The sequence below is a fragment of the Topomyia yanbarensis genome, chromosome 2 (assembly GCF_030247195.1).
Source record: "Topomyia yanbarensis strain Yona2022 chromosome 2, ASM3024719v1, whole genome shotgun sequence".
NCBI lineage: Eukaryota > Metazoa > Arthropoda > Insecta > Diptera > Culicidae > Topomyia > Topomyia yanbarensis.
In genome coordinates, this window is record NC_080671.1 from 453,234,372 (window position 1) to 453,258,838 (window position 24,467).

General features: G+C 40.3%; 2 protein-coding genes across 2 annotated transcripts in view; one reads left to right on the forward strand and one right to left on the reverse strand.

Annotated features, from left to right (window-relative positions):
• Positions 1–3,220, forward strand: part of LOC131685839 (uncharacterized) — a 36,572-nt gene extending 33,352 nt beyond the window's left edge. The window contains exons 2-4 of the mRNA XM_058969825.1: positions 1,611–1,715; positions 1,784–2,751; positions 2,828–3,220. Of these exons, the coding sequence (XP_058825808.1) occupies positions 1,795–2,751; positions 2,828–3,037 (1,167 nt within the window). The 5' untranslated portion in view covers positions 1,611–1,715; positions 1,784–1,794 and the 3' untranslated portion in view covers positions 3,038–3,220. The remainder of the gene's footprint in view (positions 1–1,610; positions 1,716–1,783; positions 2,752–2,827) is intronic.
• Positions 1–24,467, reverse strand: part of LOC131685838 (long-chain fatty acid transport protein 4) — a 75,209-nt gene that overhangs the window by 49,677 nt on the left and 1,065 nt on the right. The window lies entirely within an intron of this gene.

Here is a 24,467-nt window from a genome sequence, read left to right on the forward strand (position 1 = left end):
AGTGTAAGAAAAAAAAGTTTGAAGGGTTTTTGTTATGCAGGCAGTACACGCTCGTAAAAAGTAACTCAAAATTGAGTTTAATCCCACCCATTTCCAGATAAAGTGGAACAACCCTTAAATTGAGTAATTCCAGAGTTACTCAAATTTGAGCAAGCCTGCGTGAACCAAAAACTGAGTAATTATTACTCGGTTTTTGAGTACAATATAATCCACACTAAACCTAAAAGTGCGTCACTATTACTCAGATTTTGAGTTGAAAATTACTCAAATTTTGAGTTCAGTACAACTTTAACAAAACCAAAAATTGAGTGATTATTACTCAGACTTTGAGTTGAACATTACTCAAATTTTGGGTTCAGTAGAACTTTAACAAAACCAAAAATTGAGCGATTATTACTCATATTATGAGCAGAAGCTTACCCAATTTTTGAGTAGACAAAAAAGCCAAAAATTGAGTTGAAATTTCTCAGAGTTTGGGTAGAATGATACTCAATTTATGAGTGCAATATTTCATTAAAACCCAGTAAAGTTCAGCCAGAAATGAGTCAGAATTCCAGCTGGTTCCAGTTAGTATTCCGGCTCCAGTGATACAAACGATTCTAGTTAGAATAGGTTGTGTCACTGGAGCTTGAATACTAACTGGAGCCAGCCGGAATCCGGCTCATTTCCGGCTGAACTTTACTGGGAAACATCCGGATCATGACTTGGAATTCTAAATCATTTCTTTCAGGAGTTCAACTGAAGTGCAACAACCGATTCCTATTTAAACTGGTTCACGATCGATTGTTGCATCTGAACTGGAGCTAAACCTATTTTCATCCAGTGAAGAAATTGGCCGTAAAAATTTTGTTTTGGATGTAATACAATCCAGGCTTTCTTTTCTCATGGAATATTTTTACAATAATACTTAAAGAAACTTCAGTTTATTAAATTTTATGTTTTTTTGTAAGTATAGCGTAAATATTACCTCGTAACTTCATTACCGTTTCAGTATCCACCACTTCTGAAATGTTCTGCATGCAGGTTGCTCAAATCCACTCTTAAAATTTAAATGTATTTTACCACAAACACTACAATTCTAGCTCCAACTATTATAAATATTTGAACAAATTATTTTTAAAAAGCTGATGAACGATAACTAAACGAGCCTGTACCTACTAATGGAAAATGGCGGATGACGCTTGGAATTTTTAACTTGGCGAAAAATGGCTTTTCCATTTGGTAACTCCAAAACGGTTTCTTGTGTAATACCCAAAAAGAGAGTCAGAGTTACTCAGAGATATTATACCTGTCAACTCAATTTTTGACGTTCACGAACATCATTCAAAACTGAGTTAAAAACTACTCAGAGTCTGAGTAACTTTTTACGAGCGTGTAGCGAAATCTGCTGTCAAAGCAGGTCAAAACGATGAAGAATGGAACGACGACGTACCACTTGTTCCCATCAGGTAGAAACTAATAAGCAAAAAAATGGAGGAAATCAATTTTCTACTTTTATTTGAAAATTTCGCATTTTTAAATAAATTTTTACAGAATCATTCTATAGTTATTTTGCATCCAACATGTTATTAATTTACCGCAACATCAATATAATTTCTGCAAAAACTCAGATGTGCTTAGGTCCTGTTGAAAACTTTGCCGAGAAAATAACGACCAAAACAGATGAACACATTCAGCGACAGTTCTCCTAGTAGCGCGAAATGTTAAAAGAATCGGTGAGTATTTTCGTTCTAATAATTCCTTTAGTATGCTAATGCTGTCTTTTATTTCAACAAAATTGTAGACAGTTTCACGATGTCCAACTGGTCGAATTTACCGCCGAAAGCTTTGTTTACCATTGTCAAAAGACTGTCCGTGAGGGACCAGAAGTCGTGCACTCTAGTGTGTAGTAAGTGGAATCGTACCGTTGCAGATATTCTACCGAGTTCCGTTAGAATATGCCTGTCCAAATGGCTAAAAAAAGAAGAGAATTCGTATGGCTATCAATTATTGGACGAAAACATCCTTCGGTGCTCCAAACGGCGCTATCACTATGTGGAGGTATCCTGGAGCAGTGACTGCACGGTAGAATTTATGAGTGCCCTGAGTAGAATGCTGAGATCGGTCTTTAATTTTGCTCTCCGACATTTGATAGTTAATGCAACGCCCGATGAAAAGCTGTCCGAGCTATTCCAAGAGCATTCCCAGATACTAAATCACATAACAGAACTTACGGTTCTGATAGGCTGTCCCTTTGAACAATATGGCGATACTCGGTGGCAGGAACGCTACTTTCACGTCAGCTTCAGTAACCTGCGTTACCTTGAATGGGTCGAAAAGTCTATGGGAAACATCCGCAAGGGAGAGCAAATTTTCATCATCACCGCACCACAGCTAGAGTTTATAAAATTAGCAACTTTCTCCAATTGGACGTGCTTTTTCGCTCTTAATTTCGCAAGCTGTGAGTCCTTAAAATCGGTGAAACTAGAACTGCCGAACAGGGTTTGGCCCACTTTTCCGAACCTATCGTTTAACAAATTGGATCAGCTTGTTTTCACGGAAAGGTCCAAAATACTTGGTATCCCTCCGGTGCAGTACGGTGAGCTGGCGGCGAAGATGCCGAACCTGACATTCGTTCAAATGGAGATCGTCGAAAATAGTATTTTCGATGCATTTTGCGAGCACTGTCCAAATCTGCGCACTATGCATGTATATCAATTCGTGCTCAGTGCTTATTCGTTCTCTAATATCGTAAAGTTGAAGAGTTTGAAGGTAATTATCACGTTATTTTGATTTTTTTTTTCAATTTAGTACAATATTGTTTAATTTTATTTTTCCATTACTGCAGAACTTGGCCCTATCGAATGGGAGGATTGTTGACGCCGATCGTAGCATTGATTTTACTACACTGCAGGGACTACACTTGGGTAAGAACGTGGTTGTCGAGGGAAATTTAAAGAGTTTCCCTCTGAATCTTTCCAGCTCGCTCAATGAAAGAATCAAGCGGATTAAGCGACTGGTAGGAGATAAGTGGGTTGTGTTCTATGAAACAATCTAACTGACAGTGGTAATACACCATCCAACAATGAATGCTGACATGATGGCGGACATCGTTAGATACATTTTATATTACTATAAACACCTTTTACCGATGATCAAAATTAATATTAAACAGCTTGTTCAATTTAAGCGTATATCTCGAGAAATGCATGTAAATAAAACTTGAACTATATGTATACAATTATTAAAGGCACTCATTCCGACTTGAAGAAATATCCGTTCGTATTGAAATTAGATTACTCATCTTAAACTAAGAACTATCTACTTCATTGTAACTTTAGTAAGACATGACACAAATAATCGAATTAGAATAAATTGACGGAATTTTGCTAGTGATTAAGTCGATTATTCATTTCAAATAAACGGAAATCAGAAGCCATCTAAAAATTTCACCATTCTTCGAAATGCGTACCTACTACTTGTTAATTCCAACTACAAACAACCATGCTTATACGCACGAATCTCGACCCAATCCTCCCCAGCCTCAGTTGTCCTCTTTGCAAACCACTCGCGTACCATTCCATAGTAATCGCATGGACAATGCCAAGGTCGAGCAATAGGTTCGTGAACTGTGCAAGACTGAAAACTAGTTTTTATTTACAACTGAGAAAGAAAAAAAACCACCTTCCGCATTACCTATGTATGTTGGTTGCAGCAGCGCAGTGCACTGATTATGCATCCAAGCCCACGAGTGCTGCTGACTAGCCAACCGACACGTAGCACATGCGTGAGAAGTTTTGCTCCAATCTTGCGGTGCACTCGCGAAACCGGTCAGTGATAGGCGCCTTTGGTCATTAAAGTGTGGTCGTATTATGATAGTTCGAATACAATGATACTGGACAATTTACTTTTGCGATATTTTTAGGCTTCCCTATGGAGTATCCTTGAGACGAGTTTACCTTGCAATTCGACATGCAAAAGGCGGCTCTTATCTGAAAGTAAATATACTGAGCAGCCTCCGGCACGTGTTCGATAGTATGCGTCGACAACGCATTCCACGTGATTTATTCACAATGCGGATATGAAAATACACCAGTTTTCAACCTGATCCACGCAGTTGAAATTCCGCCTATCTCATAAAGATGGTTAATTTTGAGGAATTCTTATGAGCAAATAGATCACAACACATCTAACACAAACCCTGTAAACTTCAACCTAACGTAAATAAGTCAAACAAACACACTTGATCGTAAGATTAAATCAAACATTTCAGAGTTGGAGGAATCTTTTCGACCGCTTGATCTTCATTTATTCAGGTAAAACAACTCTGAAAGTCCCTCCAACCAGTTCGGACAAACGGCCTTCGACCTCTTGATAGTGATTACGCCATCCAATTATAAATGAGTGAAGATTCGATCGTCAATTGGTAAGCCGCCGCGATCATGTCAACAAAAGGTGACTAGTTCAACTCACTCGATCCTCTTGAGTCAAATGACTGCGTTAGCGTCAATTGGACAAACCAATGAGGAGCAGAAACTAGGGATTACCACCTTAAGTGGTACTAGGTACTAAAGTCATATCGGGAATTCCTTTGATCGTGTGGCTCTTGTTTCGATTGTTACTTGATTATTCGATGTGGCAAATAGTTGATTACTGCCGTAACGCGACAAGTTGAATTAATTTTTCCTTAATTAGTTCCAACTTTTCGAAACAATCTCTGATGTCTGATCTGGCTTGAAAATAGGGTCATTGAACTAGGAATATCATTTCTTTTTTGTTTGCTTATATCGTTAAAGATTAGCTTTCTATTTTTTGTTGTTGTTAGCTGTCCTCACTCACTCAATTGCAGACGAGACGGGAAATGTCACCCACTGAAACACTGCTTAAGGAAAATGCAGCGGGCCGTTATTCTGAATTGTACGAATCAGATATATGCGGACGTAGGGACTTCACGATCGCGTGCATCATCGCGAAGGGCTCGAGCGTTTGTGCGTTAATGTGTTCGATCGCGTGGGCGTTTGTATGTCGCGTGTTCTAGAATGTATGTAGCTCCGCGTGTATAAATTTAATTTTATAACCGTCCGTGTGTCCATTCCCATACTCACATGTGTTCTTGAATCTGATACATAATATTCGGCGTACGATTCAGATGCTAGAAGAGAGTGAGTTCCCGGTCATATCACCATGGAACCTGTTGTCTAGTGGATACAAGTGTCATTTCTTTTTGTTCTACTGAAGGCATGAACCTAGATTACTAAGTCAGAAGGTAGAGATTTCCGAACGTGAGCGATGCATTATCGCGCGAACATGGGCGTTTGTAGGTTCTCACTTGAGATCGCGTGGACAAAGCTAACGCGTTTGTATGTTAACGTGTTGGTCACGTCCGCTAGCGTGTATGTAACATAGCGTGGCTAAATTTGATTTCATAACCGTGTGGCCATTCGCATATTCGCGTGTATTCTTGAATGACACTGATGCTTAATTTTCAGTGTACGGTTCAGATACTAGAAGAGAGTTCCGCCATATCTGTCGAGCTCAGGATCGCTTCACGGTACATATATGCATACGTTTGAAGTTGGCTGAAAGCCTTCATGTATCAACCAGTAAATTGCTCAAGGAAGCATATATTGAGAGTGGGCGAATTACCCAATAATAACAAAAGGCCTCATGATAGCCGTAATTACTCATCGACGCTCGTGTCCCAAGCTGCATTAATTGCACCATTCATACGGTGGTCTAAGCTTCCACCAGGGACGAGACTCCAGGTAACTGGTGAAATTTATGATAGTAAGTTACTTGGCAAGGACCATGAGGAAATGCGAAGAAAGCAATTATCGTCTAGAAGGGACGATAGTAATAAAACTCTCAGACGGTTGCCAAATAATACAGCATTGTGTACGTAGGCGATCCCGGCGAGGCGCAAGTACCGCCACGAAGGCCGTAAAAGTTAAAAATAATAATAAAGTGATCTAGCGACGGTCCTGGGAAAATAATCCAACGTAAAGGTATCCGGTCTAGACCGATACCAAATAGATAATTTTACCCGCGCCGAAAGATATAGAATTGATTTGTTTACCAGCGCAAAGGGTTTAGGATTTGAATTGTTTACCCACCGACAAACTGACATGACAACTAGAACGATTTCAGTGAAAATTTTTGGCAAATAATTTAAACTCGGAACAGTAACTCCATCTGTATAATGAGTTACACATCATTACTTAACGTGTCTTTCGTAAAAGAACACTAATGTCCTCTAGTAAAAGTCTGGACAAGACATATTCAAACGAGCAGAAGTTTTTCGAATTCAAATGGGCGGAGCATCGTATATTAACGTTTTAAGTAGAAAGTATTGCACGTTTCATTGGAAACGTGTCGTTTAATCATTTTGAGGCGACGCATTGAATTGGCGCATTTGATAATAAATGCTGAAAACGTCAAAAAATATGCATTACCCAAGTTTAATGTATGCTAATTATTTACTTTAACTGAATTTCTCAATAAAACTGACTAAAACTGTGCTTCTAAAGTTTCAGGTTTTTGTATGTTTTTTACACAAAATTGCACCACCTTTTATTAGTGTCCTTCCATAAGAAATACATTGCGATGAATCGTGCGCCGAATAGCGCTGCGAATCTTGCTGCGACGAAAAATAATCGTCGTGTCTCCTTTGGAAAAGCACGGTATTGCGGTATTGACTGGCTTTGTTCTCTGGAGACTCCATGAAAAGTGAATCGAAAAAATTGAATCAACTTCAAGTCGGTTCCGACAGCATGAAGTAACAAGTTACTTTACGCTCGTCCGGGCATGCCACAGACTCAGGTGATTTGTATTCTAATGCCAAAAGATCCTAACTCCTGCGGTAGCATGCAAAAGGTTAAGTCGCCGGGAAACTCTAAGCTTGCTCAAATGACCCTATTCCACGCTTACTAAACTTTCTTCCCTCACATCCTTGCTCTCCCTTGAGTACTATGGCTCATAATATACTTCACCTTCCAGTGTCATGCTAATTAAATGCCGTTACAACAACTTCGGGATTTATTATCACATTGCACATCGGACCGTAGATCTTTCGCCGAAAATGCAGTGTATGTCATTTGCCCTGATTTACCTCATATTTTGTCAAATATTGTTTATATATATGTTTACAAAATTGATTCAGCTGTTTATCAAATGTTCAACAAAACTAGAACATATATTTCTAAGGTTATAGTTTCCTTTAACTATTTCAAGTATAGCCAAACTTCTTTGAGCCAAGTGCCTTGAAACTATGGTTGTCTATTTTCTCTTGTCCAAACTTCTACTGGAGGAACTCTAGTTACATAGAGTAGCTTGGATGATTATTAGAGAGTTGACTGAAAATTTCGTAACTCGTACTGTCAAACGAACGTCCGTTTGACAGTACGAGTTACAAAATTTTGCGTCGACTCTCTAATAATATCTTGCCAAATTTGAAAATACAGTGTCATGTCAGTTTGTCGGTGGTTTACCCACCCTAAAACAGTCTAGCAGGCAGGAACATAATTTGCCGGCCGTACCGAATGGACGGCGGAAGGGAATAAAAAACACATCACGGTAGGAGTGAGCGAGAAGGGTGAATAGCTAGAACTAAGTAGGTAGGTGAATAGTTAGATTAGGAATTTGTATATATAGTTTTAAGGATATGAAATTAAATCAGTCGTTCAGTCGCTTTTTCCCATAGCAGGTGTTTGGTCGTTTTTCTTTCTAAGTAGAAACCGATGACACGTTTTTCCTTTGTAGTGATTCGCAGTTAAAGAGGTCCCTACCAGCGCCCAGCAGACGTCAATCAAACCAACAGAGGAGTTGGTAGTGAAGTATACTTTATCATATAATCTATTTCTTTTTCTCCTTTCCAAGGTACAACCCGCTAGGAAAACCGTAGTCATCATAAGTCGTACTTCCGGCTTATGACCTGCTAGATTTCCCTCCGGGTAAAAGAAACTTTAAAAACCAAAAATAAAATAAATTCTTTATCAAATCCAATAAGGAAGTAAGTGCGAAGCTCAGTAACACGTCGTTGCTAAGCTAGAACCAAGTCGGTTCTAAATCCCAACGACAATATCACTAGAGTTTCCGGTCATGTCGTCGCCATGGAACATTTTTTCTAGTGGCGATATTTTGTTTAAGTATTCCAACTGCAGACATGAGTCTAGGCTTCTAGGACCAAAGGTAGGTACTTCCGGACGTGGCCGATTCATGATTGCGCTGGGTGGTTAATTCTTGAGACCGCGTTTGTAAATTTATAAAGGCTGAAGCGTTCACTATCGGAGGGGCCTATATTACAGTCGTGATTCGCTTGTTAGGCCACACCTAACCAACTATCCATTGACATTGACATTGACATTGCATCCATTCACATCTCTAATAATTGTCAGATTGATTGTCAAAGTAAATTTGACATAAGATTATGACATTCAGATGCTTTTTAGTTGGACAATGCAAAGAGAATAGGGAAAGAGACGAAGAGTGAAAATCAGTCAAAACGGCAACACGCCCTTTATGATGATTTCAACACTAGAATTTTGGCAACCGCTTCTATAGGCAGCACTTTAAATGACTCCTATTATATTTTGAAAACAAACTATGTCGATCGATGGATTTGTTTATCAAACGATGTGCATTTCGAAACAAAGAGATGAAATAATTCTAAAGCTTATTTTTACTCATACATATACTCTAGAATGCACCTTACAATCACGATTGAACTAAATTCTGATGAAAATTCAAATTTCTTTTTTGATAGAAGTACAATACTTATCTCCTCCAACTCAGGCATAAGTAATGTTTATTTACATTGCACGATTGGTCTGCTCAATAAGGTATTTTTGGCTTCACACTATTCGTCTCTTTCCCTATTCTCTTTGGGACAATGGTCCAACTAGCGGAGGTCCAATTAAAAAGCGGTCCAGTTAAAGTGTCCAACCAGCGAATCACGACTGTATTGGCTCGAATCAAAACTCGTCAAAACGTCAATTGACGATAGATTCATCCGAAGGGTTCATTTGTGTTTACATTTCGCTAGCGTTGCCAATTTTATTTTGATTCCACCACCCAATGTGGCTACGCCACATCGCTTTTGCGCATGCTAGGGATAGCCCCTATGTTTTGTTGGGAAACCGGCGGAACAGATTACACAGCGGAAAGTCCAAACCGGAAAGAAACCAAGCTAAGGACTTGCGCTACGGCAGAAGAAAAGTAAACGCGTCAATAAACGAACTTTATTGGGAAACGGTTAGATGTGGAATGACATGGAATAAATTGCTTGCATCACTGTGCTTGTTAGTTTTTCTTCTCTCCTTTACTCATGGCCGTCAGTAGAGTCAGCCCAAAGTATTCAGTGGCGGCGGGTGAAAATATCGCCCCCACCAACACTCCTCCTCGATGTTTTCATCCTGCTTCAGTAGACTAGGAATCTCATCGACCGTACCATGAAACGTCCAATTGTTGCAGTTATCTTAGCCGCGTAGTCAGCTTGGTTTTTCTGCAAACTGTATCCGTAACATTTGTTAGACTCCATCCAATAATCGTAATTTTCGTCATCGCAGTCAAAATACTCTTCATCACATTCTGATGTTTCCGTGTGTGACATCGTATCTTCTGTGGTCTTTGTTACATTCCTCATTAACAGCTCCTTCTGACTCCGAACATGATCGTTCTTCACTCCGACATCCGGTAGATCTGATTTTTCCGGACAAATAACTTTTTCGTTCCAAACAAACTTGCAGCTTTGTGGACTCTTGGTATGATTTTTCGACATCTTCGCCCCTACTATATTTATTTCGAACAAATTTTCTCGTAGCTCTCCAACGGCTACTACCTTTCCTCTCGGATCAACTATGTTGCACCTCGATTCTCTAAACTCCACCTTGTATCCTTTTTGCAACAATGTGTGAACGGAAAGTAGTCCACTGTATAAGCCCGGTATATACAAAACGTCCTTGATCAAAATATTCTTCGTATTTCCATCGCCATCAATACACTGAATTGATCCCTCGCCAATACCAGCAGACTTCGCAACAGAGCCATCGGCCAATAATACATCGATCTTAACAGTCTGATCCAGCTTACTGAAAAACTGCCTATCATTGGTCATGTGACTCGAACAGCCACTGTCAATGAACCAACGACCTTTCTGTCGACACTTTCTGACTGCAAAGCACACCAAATTCTCCGTTGCCTGCTTGGCTTCAGGGGCACTTCCTTCATCGTCCATCTGCTGCTGCTTGAATAGACGGCAGTTTCGACGGAAATGTCCCGGTTTTCGACAATAGAAGCAAACTTTCTCCTCCTGTCTCTTCACCACTGACTTCATTGCACTCTCGCCGGAATCGAAATTGGAACTCACCGATCGCATTTGTTCCAAGCATCCTGTGCTGATGTTACGCCCTTCATTCATCTGGCTATCCTCTATAAATAATGCTTAAACTAGGGATAACCCCTATGTTTGAGTAAGCCGGGCAAACGAGTGGATTATAGTTTCGCTTGCTTCCGACGGCGGGTTGGCGGCCACCTCGCCCGGCGGACCATCTTCTTCTTCCAATTCTGTTTATTTTCCGTCGGCCTATTTCCGCTACGAGGCCATAAGATCCGACGCCAGAGAGGTGACACTCCCACTATCTGGATTGGATATCGACCCATCAACTCATGGACCGGGGACCAACGGCTTTACTTCCCTTCCGAAGGAAGGCGTGACCTCAGATTTTTCTCATCTCTGAAAAATCTCAACGACTTCGACTGGGATTGAACCCAGACCAACTGGGGTGGGTGGTGGTCACGCTTACCACCCAACCATCAGCGCCGTCTCGGCGGATCCTCAGGGCTGGATGTTATTGGCACGAATCAAAACTTGTCGAAAGTAAACAAAGTTCATTCCGTAACGTCAAACTGGCGAAATCGTTAGAGTTCAACGGAGTGCGTTGCCAGAAAATTTGTATTTCCCCGATTAAATTTTAGGAAACTTCCCAGTTAAGCTCAGCCGGAATGCTGGCTGGTTCTAATTCGTATTCCGGCTCCAGTGACACAACCGATTCTAGTTAGAATTGGTTGTGTCACTAGAGCCAGAAAACGAATTAGAACCAGCCAAAACTCCTGCTCATTTCCAGTTGAACTTTGCAGGGTTGCGGTAACCATCCGACACCCTTCAGGACCCTCCATTTAAGTTGTACCAGTACGGTGCGGCTTAGCCGCATAACCGAGGCCTAGGAACTGAGGATCCGCCGGGCGAGGTGGTCGCTGACCCGCCGTCAGAAGCTAGCGAACCTGTGATCCACTCGTTTGCCCGGATTACTCAAACATAGGGGCCATCGCTAGTTTAAGTCCAACTGAGCGGTAGCGAAGTCGGACAGCACGCGTAAAGCGATGTGGCGTAGCCACATTGGGTGGTGTAAACAAAATAAAATTGGCACCGCTAGCAAAATGTAAACACAAATGAACGGGCCCATATTATTGGCTCGAATCAAAACTCGTCGAAACGTCAGTTGACGATAGGTTCATCCGGAGTGTTCATTTGTGTTTACATTTTGCTAGCGTTGCCTATTTTATTTTGATTCCACCACCCAATGTGGCTACGCCACATCGCTTTTGTGCGTGCTGTCCGGCTTCGCTACCGCTCAGTCGGAATTGAACTAGGGATAGCCCCTATGTTTGAGTAATTCGGGCAAACGAGTGGACTATAGGTTCGTTTGCTTTCGACGGCGGGTTGGCGGCCACCTCGCCCGGCGGATCGTCAGCGGCTTTGAGCCGCTTCGGTTCGTAGGCCTCGGTTATGCGGCTAAGTCGCATCATAATGTTACTACTTAAACAAAGGTTGCTGAAGGAATACGAATTAGAACCAGCCAGCATTCCGGCTGAGCTTAACTGGGAAGTTTCCTGAAATTTAATCTGGGAAATAAAAACTTTCTGGCAACGCTCCAGCACCCCGTTGAATTCTAACGATTTCACCACCTGGGCGCCAGTTTGACGATATGGAATGAACTTTGTTTACTTTCGACAAGTTTTGATTCGAGCCAACAACATCCAGCCCCCCGTTGAATTCTAACCATTTCACCACCTGGGCGCCAGTTTGACGATATGGAATGAACTTTGTTTACTTTCGACAAGTTTTGATTCGAGCCAACAACATCCAGCCCCCCGTTGAATTCTAACCATTTCACCACCTGGGCGCCAGTTTGACGATATGGAATGAACTTTGTTTACTTTCGACAAGTATTGATTCAAGCCAACAACATCCAGCCGAGGGAATCGGAGAAAATCACTGTCGGTGTGTGTGTTGGTAACGACAATGGCGATGGCGGCGGCTTCTGCGGAGTACACGGAACACACGGAGGGTAGACGACGACGCTCCGATTCCGCTCACACCCGCGCCCACCCCCTCGCAAAGTTGCGAGCCGTCGGTGTAGATGTGTAAATGGTTTGAGTATTTTTGTTCGACCATCTGGAGGAATTGGGCTCTGGCAGCCCGGGGAGGATCACCCGCTCGGGTGGATACAGCCAGATTGATTCTATGTTTGGGCTGCGATCGTGTCAGGCGCGGTTGTTGACCCGATGTAGCTGTGCGGACTGTTGGAAGAGGGGCATCGGCAAGCATGGTGTGTATGCTCAAAGCTGTCTGTAGTAGATGGCATTCATCACCCGATGCTTTTTCTAGGAACCCCATGGCTCGTCTTAGAACGGCTATCGCCACTACGCACCGGCAAGGAAGGACGCCGGTTTCAACGCAGGCAGCTTCGGCGGGGGTGCTTGGCAGCAGGTGTGAGGCTGATCTGATTGCTCCGTGATACAACGATGCGAGGATATCGATTAAACCCTCCCAATTACAACTGGTTATTTGAAGTCCATAGAACAGACAACTGTGGATGAGGGCTGATGTTAAGTGCTGTTCCCGATACGGCAACAAGACGTAAACAACTTCCGTAAACTTGAACGAACTCAACGCAAAACTCTAATTCAATTCGTTTATTATGAGTTGGTTAAATTTTCCCTGCGATTAGACAAATATATAATAGGTACTAAACTAAATTCATTGACTTTTACGTTGTTTACTTACGTTTAGTGCTGATACTAATTTCCGTGATTTCCGAGAAGCGGTCTCGTACGGTACTTTAATCCTATACATATTTGAAGATTTTATTTAGGTTTAAGTTTTATAAAAGTATTCTTTACCTCGTCGTTATCAACTCGATTACCGGTGCTGCTACGATAACATGAACTAGCTGTGATAATCCTGTGATAAATTCTTGGTTAAATTCATTTCTGTTATTTTTATCGCACATTTTACCTATAGCTTTAATTTCACTCAGCCGTACTACTAGTTATAATTTTACAACCATACTTCTAATTATAAGGATTTACAATACCGTGTTTTTCACTGTAAGCTTTTAATTAAATTACTGTTAAACTACTAAAACCTGCTGCGAACTAATCTTTTTTTAATTTACCTCTTCCTTCTTTGTGTTTATTTTTCTATCCACTGCTCGTATGACAGCTCCCTGCTGTCCCGCTTGCATCCTCGGCGGCTGGTCCCGTTGAGCAGAAATTCGTGACGGAGGCGCGTTCGCAGGTTGCGTAACAAGTACGATTCGCCTATTCCACCTTTCTCGAGCTGATGGTGCGGACAAGACGTTTCCTGCTTTCGCAATCCTTTTTCACTCGTCGAAACTGTGGAAGGAAAGCCATCTTACGGTCGATTGTCACGCCAAAGATTTTTGGCTCTTTACGGATTGGTATTATTGTTCAAACGAGTATGACCGGCAGGTCGGTGGCTAAATGGTGGGAGTTGCAACAGTGTGAAATGGCGCATTTTGGGCCTGAGTTGTTGAAACCGACCGAATTGGCCCACCGACCAACAACGTTTACGACAGCCTGCAGCTTCAGTTTAGTGCGGCCGGTCGTTTTCCCGATCGCTACAAGAATCACGTCGTCAGCGTAGATAAACACGAATATGCCTTTCGAGAGCGTGGAAAAGAGGGAGTTCATGCTGACCGGGAATAGTGTGACTGCCAGCGCCGAGCCTTGGGACATACGAGGATTACCCATGCTCACACCATCACCCGCGTTGACCCTCCAATATGTACATCTTGCAGCACAAGACTCACGTTGGAGCACTTACTAATAAACTGTACGGTGTTTGACATCCTGCGGCGACACCACAGGTTACACTCTTCGATTCGAGAAACACTGGCAAACGACCCAGTGCACGAAGAGGCACTACTTGCCTTCCTGAAAGATGCCAATCTTCTCGAATCTATCTAAGGCAGACCGCGAACCGGCTGACTTCACACCATCCTCTACTACAACCACTATCACTACTGCTCAGCGGGTCCTCCGCCACATTCGGACCAGACCCGGTTCTGGGGAGGTTCTCCCGCCTCCCTTCTACCACCGCAATCCGTCAGCCGAACTACTACCAACGCCCAGCGAGGCCCTTCGCCACACCTGGACCGGGTGCTGGGGAGATTTCCACGTGGCCCTTCAACAGCCACAATCCGTCAGCCCAACTACTACCATCGCCCAGCGGACCATTCGCCATAAACCGGACCGGGTGCTGGGAAGGTTCTCCCGTGGCCCTACGACTGCGACAATCTGCCAGCCTATCAATCATGAACGCTCAGCGGGCCCTCCGCCACATCCGAATCGCTGGGAAGGTCCCTTCACTAACCGCAAATTACCAAGTCACCTTCGTTCAGCGGGTCCACCGACGTACCAAAACCAGGTGCTGGGGAGGCTCTCCCGCGGCCCTGGCTAGCTGCTTTCATTCCGGAGCTCAGCCTCATCGACCCAATAGCCAATTGAACTCAAAGAAGATAAACTAGAAATAATAGTTATAATAATAATAATAACTTATTTGTATATAAAGATCAAAAAAATACACTGAATACACATCAATTTCTTACCTTCTGTAAAAAAAATGAAATTCTTTTTATAATATTTAAATCCCTTTGATGCAAACATTATATTAGGGCGGGACTGGTTGATGGCACGATGGCTTCGGAATACGGTTTGGCCACTCTACGAAATGGGCTATTGGAATTCAATCGAACTAACACCTACCCAAATCCTGGAACTAAGCTATTTGCATGATACATCTTTTTCATCTAAACCGCTGCCAATCAGTGGGAGTTGGAATGGTCAACCCACAAATCAATAAAAAAATCGATCGCAAGTCTTAAGAGCTAGACAAATGTAAATTTCGGAAGTTGAGCTCTATCGAGTTATGTAATTAAAAAAAAAATAGAAATAAATTGCTCATCTAATGACCCATTTGATGATTTAGTGCTAACCATATAGATTTTTACTCCATTCATGATAGCACAATCTTATTAATAAATTATCTACTATTCTATGAGACGTAAGGTAAGTCAATTTTTCTTTGTAATATGTATTAATCTGAAGTATTGATAATACTTATTTGACATTCAAACACATTTTCAAAATTTTACCACTGGAAGCTCGTTTCAGAAACAAATTAAGGGTCTGGTTTCTGTCTCTTCAACTTTCTCAAAAAAGATTCGCGACCACATACAGGAAAAACGCAAATCGTGAAGAGCAACGCTACACGGCCAAGGCCAACAAATAATTATAAATTATTCACAGCCACCGGTTTCGGTGGTCATTGGAGCTTTTATTTTTGCTTTCGAGAGGATTCATAACATCCATCATACTTTGTTTTAATTGTGCATGACCGAATCATTACCAATTGTCCAACCAACCATCCACCTACCGACACTTTATCCGAGGGTGCTCGCGGTATATAGCAGTAAGATTGATTACGACTTTGACCTTCAGTTTTGCTTTTTCGGTAAACTAACTGGAAAGTCGTAAAATACCTGTGTACCTGAGTGGATTGATGCATATATAGGACTCATTGTGAGTTAAAAGCAGCATGCGCGGAGACTATACCCGTCACTCAGCACAGCACAGTGTGTCAAGTCTAATAAATTGCTTGTCAAAATCACATTGATATTGGAATCGTCGAAGACGTGAATTGAATGGAATGTCAATTACATTCTGGCAGCCGTCTTTCGTTACCAATTCGTGACTTTATATTCTTTCTTAGATCATACTTGCATTAAAGTAAAGGGTTTCGTGACGTGGAGTAAACTGAGCAGCTTCGGATTTTCCCACTAGGAGCAACGTTTTCTCAATGATTATCTTTCCGCTAAATAGCTAATTACTCAGCAATATTAGATACCCGACGAAACGCCAGTTACGTGCAGTGATCTCGTTCACTAATTACAGCTGGCTTGTAATACTTCCCAGTTTGCGCTTAAAGCTTACACCGGAGTCAGCCAATACTTGCGTGTTTCGGTACAGTATCAAGGCGCATGTTTGTTCATACCCGGAGACTGATACAGTTCAACGTAGCAGATCGTATGCAAAGTCTGCTGAGGGTTAATTGGTCAATTATTGGATCATGATCTTGAGAAAGTGCTCTGCAGGTGACCCCCAACTCTGAACAAACTGCTACTATTGGTTCCGGTGCGGTAGTAGAACTCACCCCGTCCATATAACGAGTGGGGTTCTAATTAGGTACAGTGGGGCATGTTGAGTCGATATTGTCAATGACAACATTCAAACCTTTCTGGTTATATCGTGAATGTAAACAATAACTTAAACTGATTATTATCGATCAAATATATAGTAGCAAAATAATAAATTATGCCTCCAAAGATTTAGGTTTTCTTATGTTTCGTTTACAACAACATTTTTCGATCGTGTGATCGATCCCTTAAGAAAAGCACTGCAACGAATTGCGACCAAAAATAATGATCGCGTCTTCTTTGGAAAAGCACGGACAGTAAAAGTAGTTTAAAAAATCATCACTTTCGTAATTTATATCATTGTATGCAATACATGTCATACATTGATTAAACGTATTCATTAAATTGATCATCATTAGATGATACTGAATTAGGTTGAAGTTTGATGGGTGTAAAGAAAAAATAATAGAATGGCATATAACGTGGTTATTTCAATTTAGAGTTGCTATAATGCTTAATAATGAACCCCAGGAGTTATCAGACAATTCAAATATGCTCTTTTTATTTATTTGTTGTGAATATATAGAACTCACACGGCTCGATTCATTTTTCATTCATTCAGTTATGACAATAGAGTGGTCAAAAATGAATGTCGGAACGACAGACCATACTTCGTAAGAGTTTGAAAATCTTCTATAAATTTCAAACATAAAAATCGGATGAAGCTGGGTCCTTCAATTTAGGACTGGTTCTCACCGGAAAAAGTACATATACCTTCAATTTACCCAGTATTTCAACTTGCCAGGCTGTACCTACATGTACGATTGATTGACTACACATTAATCATTCACCGTGAAAAATGAGCGATTTAAATGCGGACTACTAGCTAGTAGTTTACTTTGCATGCTAGCTAGATTGAAACTGATATGATATATTAAGTATGGAGTTTCACGCCGTGTGGAGCAGAACAATATGTTCTGATTTAATTGTTATTTGCATGGGAACTGGAACTATTTTGCATACTAGTTAGGATTATTACAGTGTATTCAAATATTTATCGAAGACTTCTTCTTATGTTTCATGTACCTACATTTCAAAAAATCAAAATAAACGTGATTAATATTAATTAATTCTAATTATTTAATTCAATAGGTTTATTCCAATACTCAACTCTCGCTCCCAGTTTTCCCAAAGCAAACAAAAATAAAAACACTTCTGTTGGGAGACCAAGGGCTCTTCTGCTTACGCTAGGTAAGCATATTCCAAAATTTATCGGTGCAGGGCAGCAAACGACCTCTTCACACCAGTAACTAAACCGTATTATAACGTATTCACTTTCCTTGAGCACTTCTATCCAATTAATAACCGAAACGAACCGGTTCTTGCTATGAGTGCATTTTCGGACGTAGTAGGCCATCTGTTTGCAGCGGAAAGCACGCTTAGTTTTGAGTTATATTTATGGGGTTTTATGATCCTACCTCGACCAAGTTGAACATGTTCATTTGAAACCAACAGGTAAGAAATTTGCACATTAGTGACAAGAACTTTTTATGAGTGTACTGCCCATAAAAGCATAAGAGTCCCATGTGGAAAAACAGCAAGCGAGAAAAACGCTGTTCAAGATTAACATTTCCATTGAGCCTTATGAGTGGGACAACCATCTTTTGGTATTTTTTTCGATATTTTCTAAACAAACCTGGTAACCTTACTTGTGTGTTGTGATTCAGAGGTAATACAGAATACAATTCCAACCCATATGGAACTCATGCTTTTATGGACAGTGTAGGTGTGATATGATCTATCAGTTCTTAAAGGCCGTTTGTGCCCTTTGAAGTATAATTTTTTTAATGAAATAATATACACACTAAATTTTAATTAACGAATATCAGCATATATTTGCTGAATTTTGCCGAGCTGAAATATTAGCAAGAAGTTTCCAGTAAAAAATATTTCGCTAAAATCACAATAATTCAAAACTATCAAAATTTGCTGAGCTGTCAGTTTGATCTGCTGAAACTCAGCAAAATTGCCAAATTTTCAAAACAAAAAATGCAAAGCTGAACTCTTAGCAAATCCTGTTTGCTGGAAAAGTTTCAGTAAAATATTTTTGCTGAAACAAAATACAAAAAAAAATGAATGCTGTGTAGAATGTTTTATATATGTACAGGGTGTCGACGCATTCCTGAAAACTGAAATTTCTTGACTTTCCTACTATGCCAGTGGTTTTCAACCGGGGGTGAATGCACCCCTAAGGGTAAATTGGACGATTCTTGAGGGTGAATTATGCGGGACAAATTTTAACTTGTTATCCAAACTTTCCTGTTGGGTATTTGTCTTTATATATTGTTTCAGTATGTCAAGAATTGAGATGCTTACTGAGAGTGCCCTGGAACAGGTTCCTTATTGTAAAATTGTGGCATTCATCCAACTGAAAATCTTTTTACAGGGTAATAGGGTTACCACCTTTGGTAAGGTTTTCACCCGGAAATTTTTACTGACCTGGGATAGGTTATTATAGAATTACTTTGAACCTATCTGACCTATCTGCTGAGTTTAAAGTAGACAAGTATAAACTCTTTCATTCTTTTTTGTAACTCGTCGAAGTATCAATCACCAAAATTGACTCACATTGACCGTTTGTTGTTTTGTTTTGCCAAAGCATGATGCACACCACTACTTTGAGCTTTTCTTATTAGCTCTAAATTTATCGCGTTCGTAAACCGTATTGTCCACTTAGGTAGGTTTGAAATTTCACTTCTCTGGCTAACGACAATAATCCAAAAGCACCGGCCACTCACGCTGTGGAGGAGCAGCCGAACAACCATTGCTCTCTGCCACAGCTAAGTACCGTGAAGCAGGCAGGAAAGCGGTAGCATCTGTGAAGCATACTGCGGTGTCTTCCGAATTTTTTGCTGGGCACAAAATATTCGGTTATTCGTCATTACAGTCACTAGGAAGGTTCCAACAAAGTAGCACTTCTTTTCTACCTGTAAAACAGTTAAGGTCAGCTTCTGGAACAGTCTACATTAACACCGGAGGAACTCATTTGAACATATTGAGTTGAAATTATTCATCGAATCACTATACTTGGAGAAATAGATGTAAAACCCGGAGGCAATGAGAAGGGGTAGCAACCCTACAGGGTAATGATGGTAAACAATTTTCAGAAAGGGGTACATCATGGGGATCAATATTCGGAAAGGGGTACATGGTACGAAAAAGGTTTTTTTTTCCTTTGTTTTCCATTAACCACTGCGACCAGTTATTTGATCTATTGTGGTAAACGAAAAATGTTAAAAACCACTGTACTATACTATCTTTTATTTCAATAGATTCATTTTTGGTCTCTAATACGCGGATAGACGCTGACGATGGAGAACGCTCGAAATTCACGACAGAAGGGATTCAAAATCGGTTCCGTAAAAGAAACCAAACATCTTTGAGTCATGCGTCGTACACAGACCTCTGATCCTGAAAAACCCGCAGTCCTGAGCAGGATCCAGGAAGTGAAGACAAAATCACAAACAGCTATTAGAATTGCCAAATAACAGTCATGGAGGGACCCCGCGGAGAAAATCTCTACGAACAACTGAAATACCGCACTTTAAGGGGGGGTATTGGTTTCAGCGAGAAAATAAAACCACTTTTTATACGATTTTTTTAGAACTTAGCGTGAAGCGAATTGATCGAAACTTTTGTACATTATAGTATATCGTTTCAATAACATGCTGTAATTTCTCTATGCAAAAATATCGACAATCGACTCAGTGATGAAGCTTTTGGTCGAACGTCTCTGGAAAAACATGATTTGCGGTGTTATCTGCCATTCCTAAACTACTTAACCGATTTCTTCCAATTTTTTCATATACATTTTATGTAAAAAATACCTAACCCCTATGTTGAGTTTTTGAGATAAATTACAAAAAGCTTCGTCACCGAGTCGTTTGTCGATATTTTCGCATAAAAAAATTACAACCTGTTATTGAAATGATACACTATAACGTACGAAAGTTTTGATAAATTTGCTTCACGCAAAGTTCTAAAAAAATCGCAAAAAAGTGTTTTTTTTTGTCACGCTGAAACCTTTGATGTTTAGGCCATTTTGTCGAAAATATTTTTCAGCAATGTGGTATTAAAATTTGGAGTATGTATAACATGCATTAATAAAGAAAAAACTGTGTTTTGAAAAATCTTTCGAAAACTACTCGGAAATGGTGAAAATTTTCAGCTCATCTCGATCAGAGCCGTCAATTTGGTGCACCAACCGAACACTTAAATGATGAAAAGTTTTAAATATAGGTCCGCTACTTATTTGATTCTACTACCATTCGTATATGGCTGCTTGGTGCGAACAGATTGCTGTACAACACCAAGAAGGAAATATTAAGCTGTACTTGGCTGGTGGATGCAGAGTTAAAAATAATCGAAGCTCTTTTTTGACGGCTGAAAATGAACCTGATGCGACTCGCGGTGAATAGAAAAAATATTCATTCAAATATCCAAGTTATTCATTCACTAATTTCACTAATTATCTAGGAAAATGTTTTCAAATGCCGGTAAAGCATATGAAACAACAATCATCATCGCTAACATTGTGCCAGGGCCTACTTTGATGCGTTTGATTCGTTGCTGAACGGTCGCTTCGTGTAATAATCGGAGACGAATGAAAATCTGCATGGATGAATGGGCGGTTTGTTCGTTTGACGTTTTCAGCTGCGTCACTGAATGTTGAAAATGAATGCGGCTGAATATGATCAATTGTCATTCAATGAATTTGAATATTTTTAACTCTGGGTGGATGCATCAGTTTGGGTCGTTACGTGCTGCTTGAAGAGGCTATCATTTTCATCTCGGGTGGAATGGTTGGTTTCTATTATTTAACCTTGTTGGATGAACTAAAATTCAACATCGGGAGAGAAGGTGATTATTAAAATTCAGTAGGCTCCGTGAACTGACTATTACAATAAGTTTATGCTAGTAACGAGGGCCAATTGGAAAAAAAATATCCCCCCCAGAGAACATTTTCTTTGAGAAACTAATTAGCCTTTATCAACGCTAATTTCATTTCCTTCACCAACTATTATTATTATTTCCGGCGGGTCGAAATTAGCTCATTCCTGATTGGCCCCCGCTAATTACATGCACTGGTCGCAAATCTCCAGCGGACCCTACACGAGCAGAAATATTGACATTAAACCATTTCTTGATCAATATATTGATAGTGTGAAATGATTTTCAAAATAATGATGCCATAGAATTCAAATGGGGTTGACATATTGAAGTAGTCTCATCAATATGTTAATTAACAATATTCTTGTCTCGTATAGGGTCTGCTTTGCACAATTTTTGTTCAAAGCTCCTCCTTTTTCTCGATGGAAGTGAACTGATTTCATTCGATGGCCTGCCCATTTGGCTTCGAAAGCAAACTGGACACACTGTTGGTAAGGGGTAGTGTGCGAGGGATGCGAGCGTTGATTTTCTTTCCTTTCGATGGTCAGCTCCTTTGGCTTCGAACGTAAACTGAACCGAGTACAAAACCGAGGGTCGTATGCGAGTGCAGCATCATTCGTGTGTTGCACCCGTACTGGCAACATGCGCTCATCTAATCATCGGTAACGGAAAAGCAAAAATCCCGCTTGGTTCGTGCCGGTCTCCAGTTTCCTGTCCGTCGTTTGCTGAGAAAGAGTCACAACACCGAGCGTGTCGGTGCCGGATCACTCGTCTACCTGTCCAAAGTGAATTGGAATTGGAGCTGGAAGGAAATGCTGCCCGTGATAACAAATAGATAAAAAGAAGGCCTGTGCAACTAAAAAATTAAGGAAAAAACCGCCTTTTCAGGGTGACAATTTCGCATAAAGAATTAAATTGTTTTCACTATGGATCATGACGCGAATGCTGGCTGCTAATACGACAGTCATATGAATGGTGAGAAAAACCGATTCGCGGGAATACGCACTCGTTTTCGTGCCATGTGCCTTTTCATTCCTTAATGCTAGCACAACCAAAACAAACATGCGTCTTTCCCCCACAATCCATTTAGTGGCCAGTGTTGCCACACGCATTTTCAGCTTTTCATCAATAACATTCCAACAATATTTTCAAATATTTTGCCTATTAGAGAAGAAGAAAACTAGTTTGCGAAGGAAAAGGTTTTCAATTTTTTTTTATCTATATTTATTCCAACGAATTATTAAAAAAAAATCAATTTGATTTAACGCTCTGAAGTGTAGGCACGATACTTCGATTATATTCCAGACAGTATCCACCCATTTTTTACAATTTAGGAGTCTAAAATTTTCGAAATTTTTTGGAAATTGAGCCTTTTCATTCCTTTCTGCTACTAACTGCTGCATAACCAAAACGATTACGTGTCTTCGATTCCTACAAAGTGCATAGATGAATTTAGTCCAACTTTTTTCATAATTTTTTTTTAATTGCAACGTAATGAAAAATGACGCGGTGGGGCAAATCCGACCTCTAAATAGTGGGGTAAATCCGATCGCTTTTTGCTAAGAAAATGTTTATTTATCGAATTGAAGTATATTTTTATTATTATTATTATTTATTGTTGTTTTACACAATGGTTCATAATTACAAACGAAAGACGCAAAAACGTGATGAATATAGTATTCGAGCAATTGCTCCGATGCAAGTGGGAATATCTTTACGTGCTACTACTCGTGATCTCGACATTCCAAGATTGACATTGAATTCCATTTTCTTCATGTTACACTTCAATAACATAACATTTATAGATCTATCATTGAAAAACCATAAAATTTGGGTAATATCTATACTAAATCAATCAAAAACATAGGCGGTTTACCCCATCATTTTTGAAAATAGCAAAAATGAACGCTTTCGTAAAACGCTTGAATCGCAAAATTTTCCCTAGATATGAATAAGAAACTATAGATAAAAAGTTGGCCAGAAGACTTATCTTTAATTTGGTATATAAGACGACTTGATCCGATGTAAAACGAGTATTTTACAGCCAAAACCTTTTACTAGATCGGATTTGCCCCACCTTACCCTATTCTACATCCATCCAGTTATGTCGCAGATATTACCCACCCATCTTTTTTTCTTAAAATTGCTTTCAGTGCAAGGAAGCATGGAGACATCTTAAATAATACCTTTGAGGGACCTCAGTCTAACCCAGTGTGCTCACATGAAGACGGTTTAGTCCAAACGAAATCGGTCAGAAAAAACTGCAACAGGAACATTAACTCTGTCTTTATATTACACTGGAAAACAACAAAAAGCGTTGGTAACGCCAGTGAAAAAACACACGGCAAGCTTTGATCGCTTAGCTTGGGTAGTAAAATTATACTATTTAATTTCAATTTGTGTGAGACTACAAAGCATTTCATTGGATAGGAGCCAAAACTTTTCCCAAACAAGCTTGCGTCACAATTGTTTGCAGGAAAAAGATTGGGCACAGCAAGAAACGCGGGACGGTTGATCTGAATCCAGGATAGTATTGAACTAATAGTTCGATTCGAGAGGCGGCAATAAAGTATCAATTTGTTTTGTCCAAATAACAATGAACAATGCCCCGACCCTGCGAGAATAGCACCCGGTGGCAAAAACCCGCGCAAAGAAGCTGGGCAAGAAGTGGCTATCAAAAGCGTACTGAATTATGATGGATGATGAGGCTTACATCAATGCTGATACCAGATAAATTACTACGAACACTACGTCGTCATCCCTAAATTGGGAATTCCCGAGAGTGTACGAAAGTCCAAGAAAACAAAAGTTGAAATAATACTTTTAAGTTAAAATCTTTAATCATAGAGAACTTTCAAGTTGCCTAAACTTGAATGGCACTTGAAAATAATAAGAACATCATTTCTTACAACAGAAAGCTTAAGTAGTAGTCTCATAGGAACTTTTGTTGCATAAAAAATCCTGATCTGGCAAACTAACTGCTAATGTGGCGAAAATAATCAGCTTTTAATTGCATCTGGGACACTCTATAGACACTCTTCT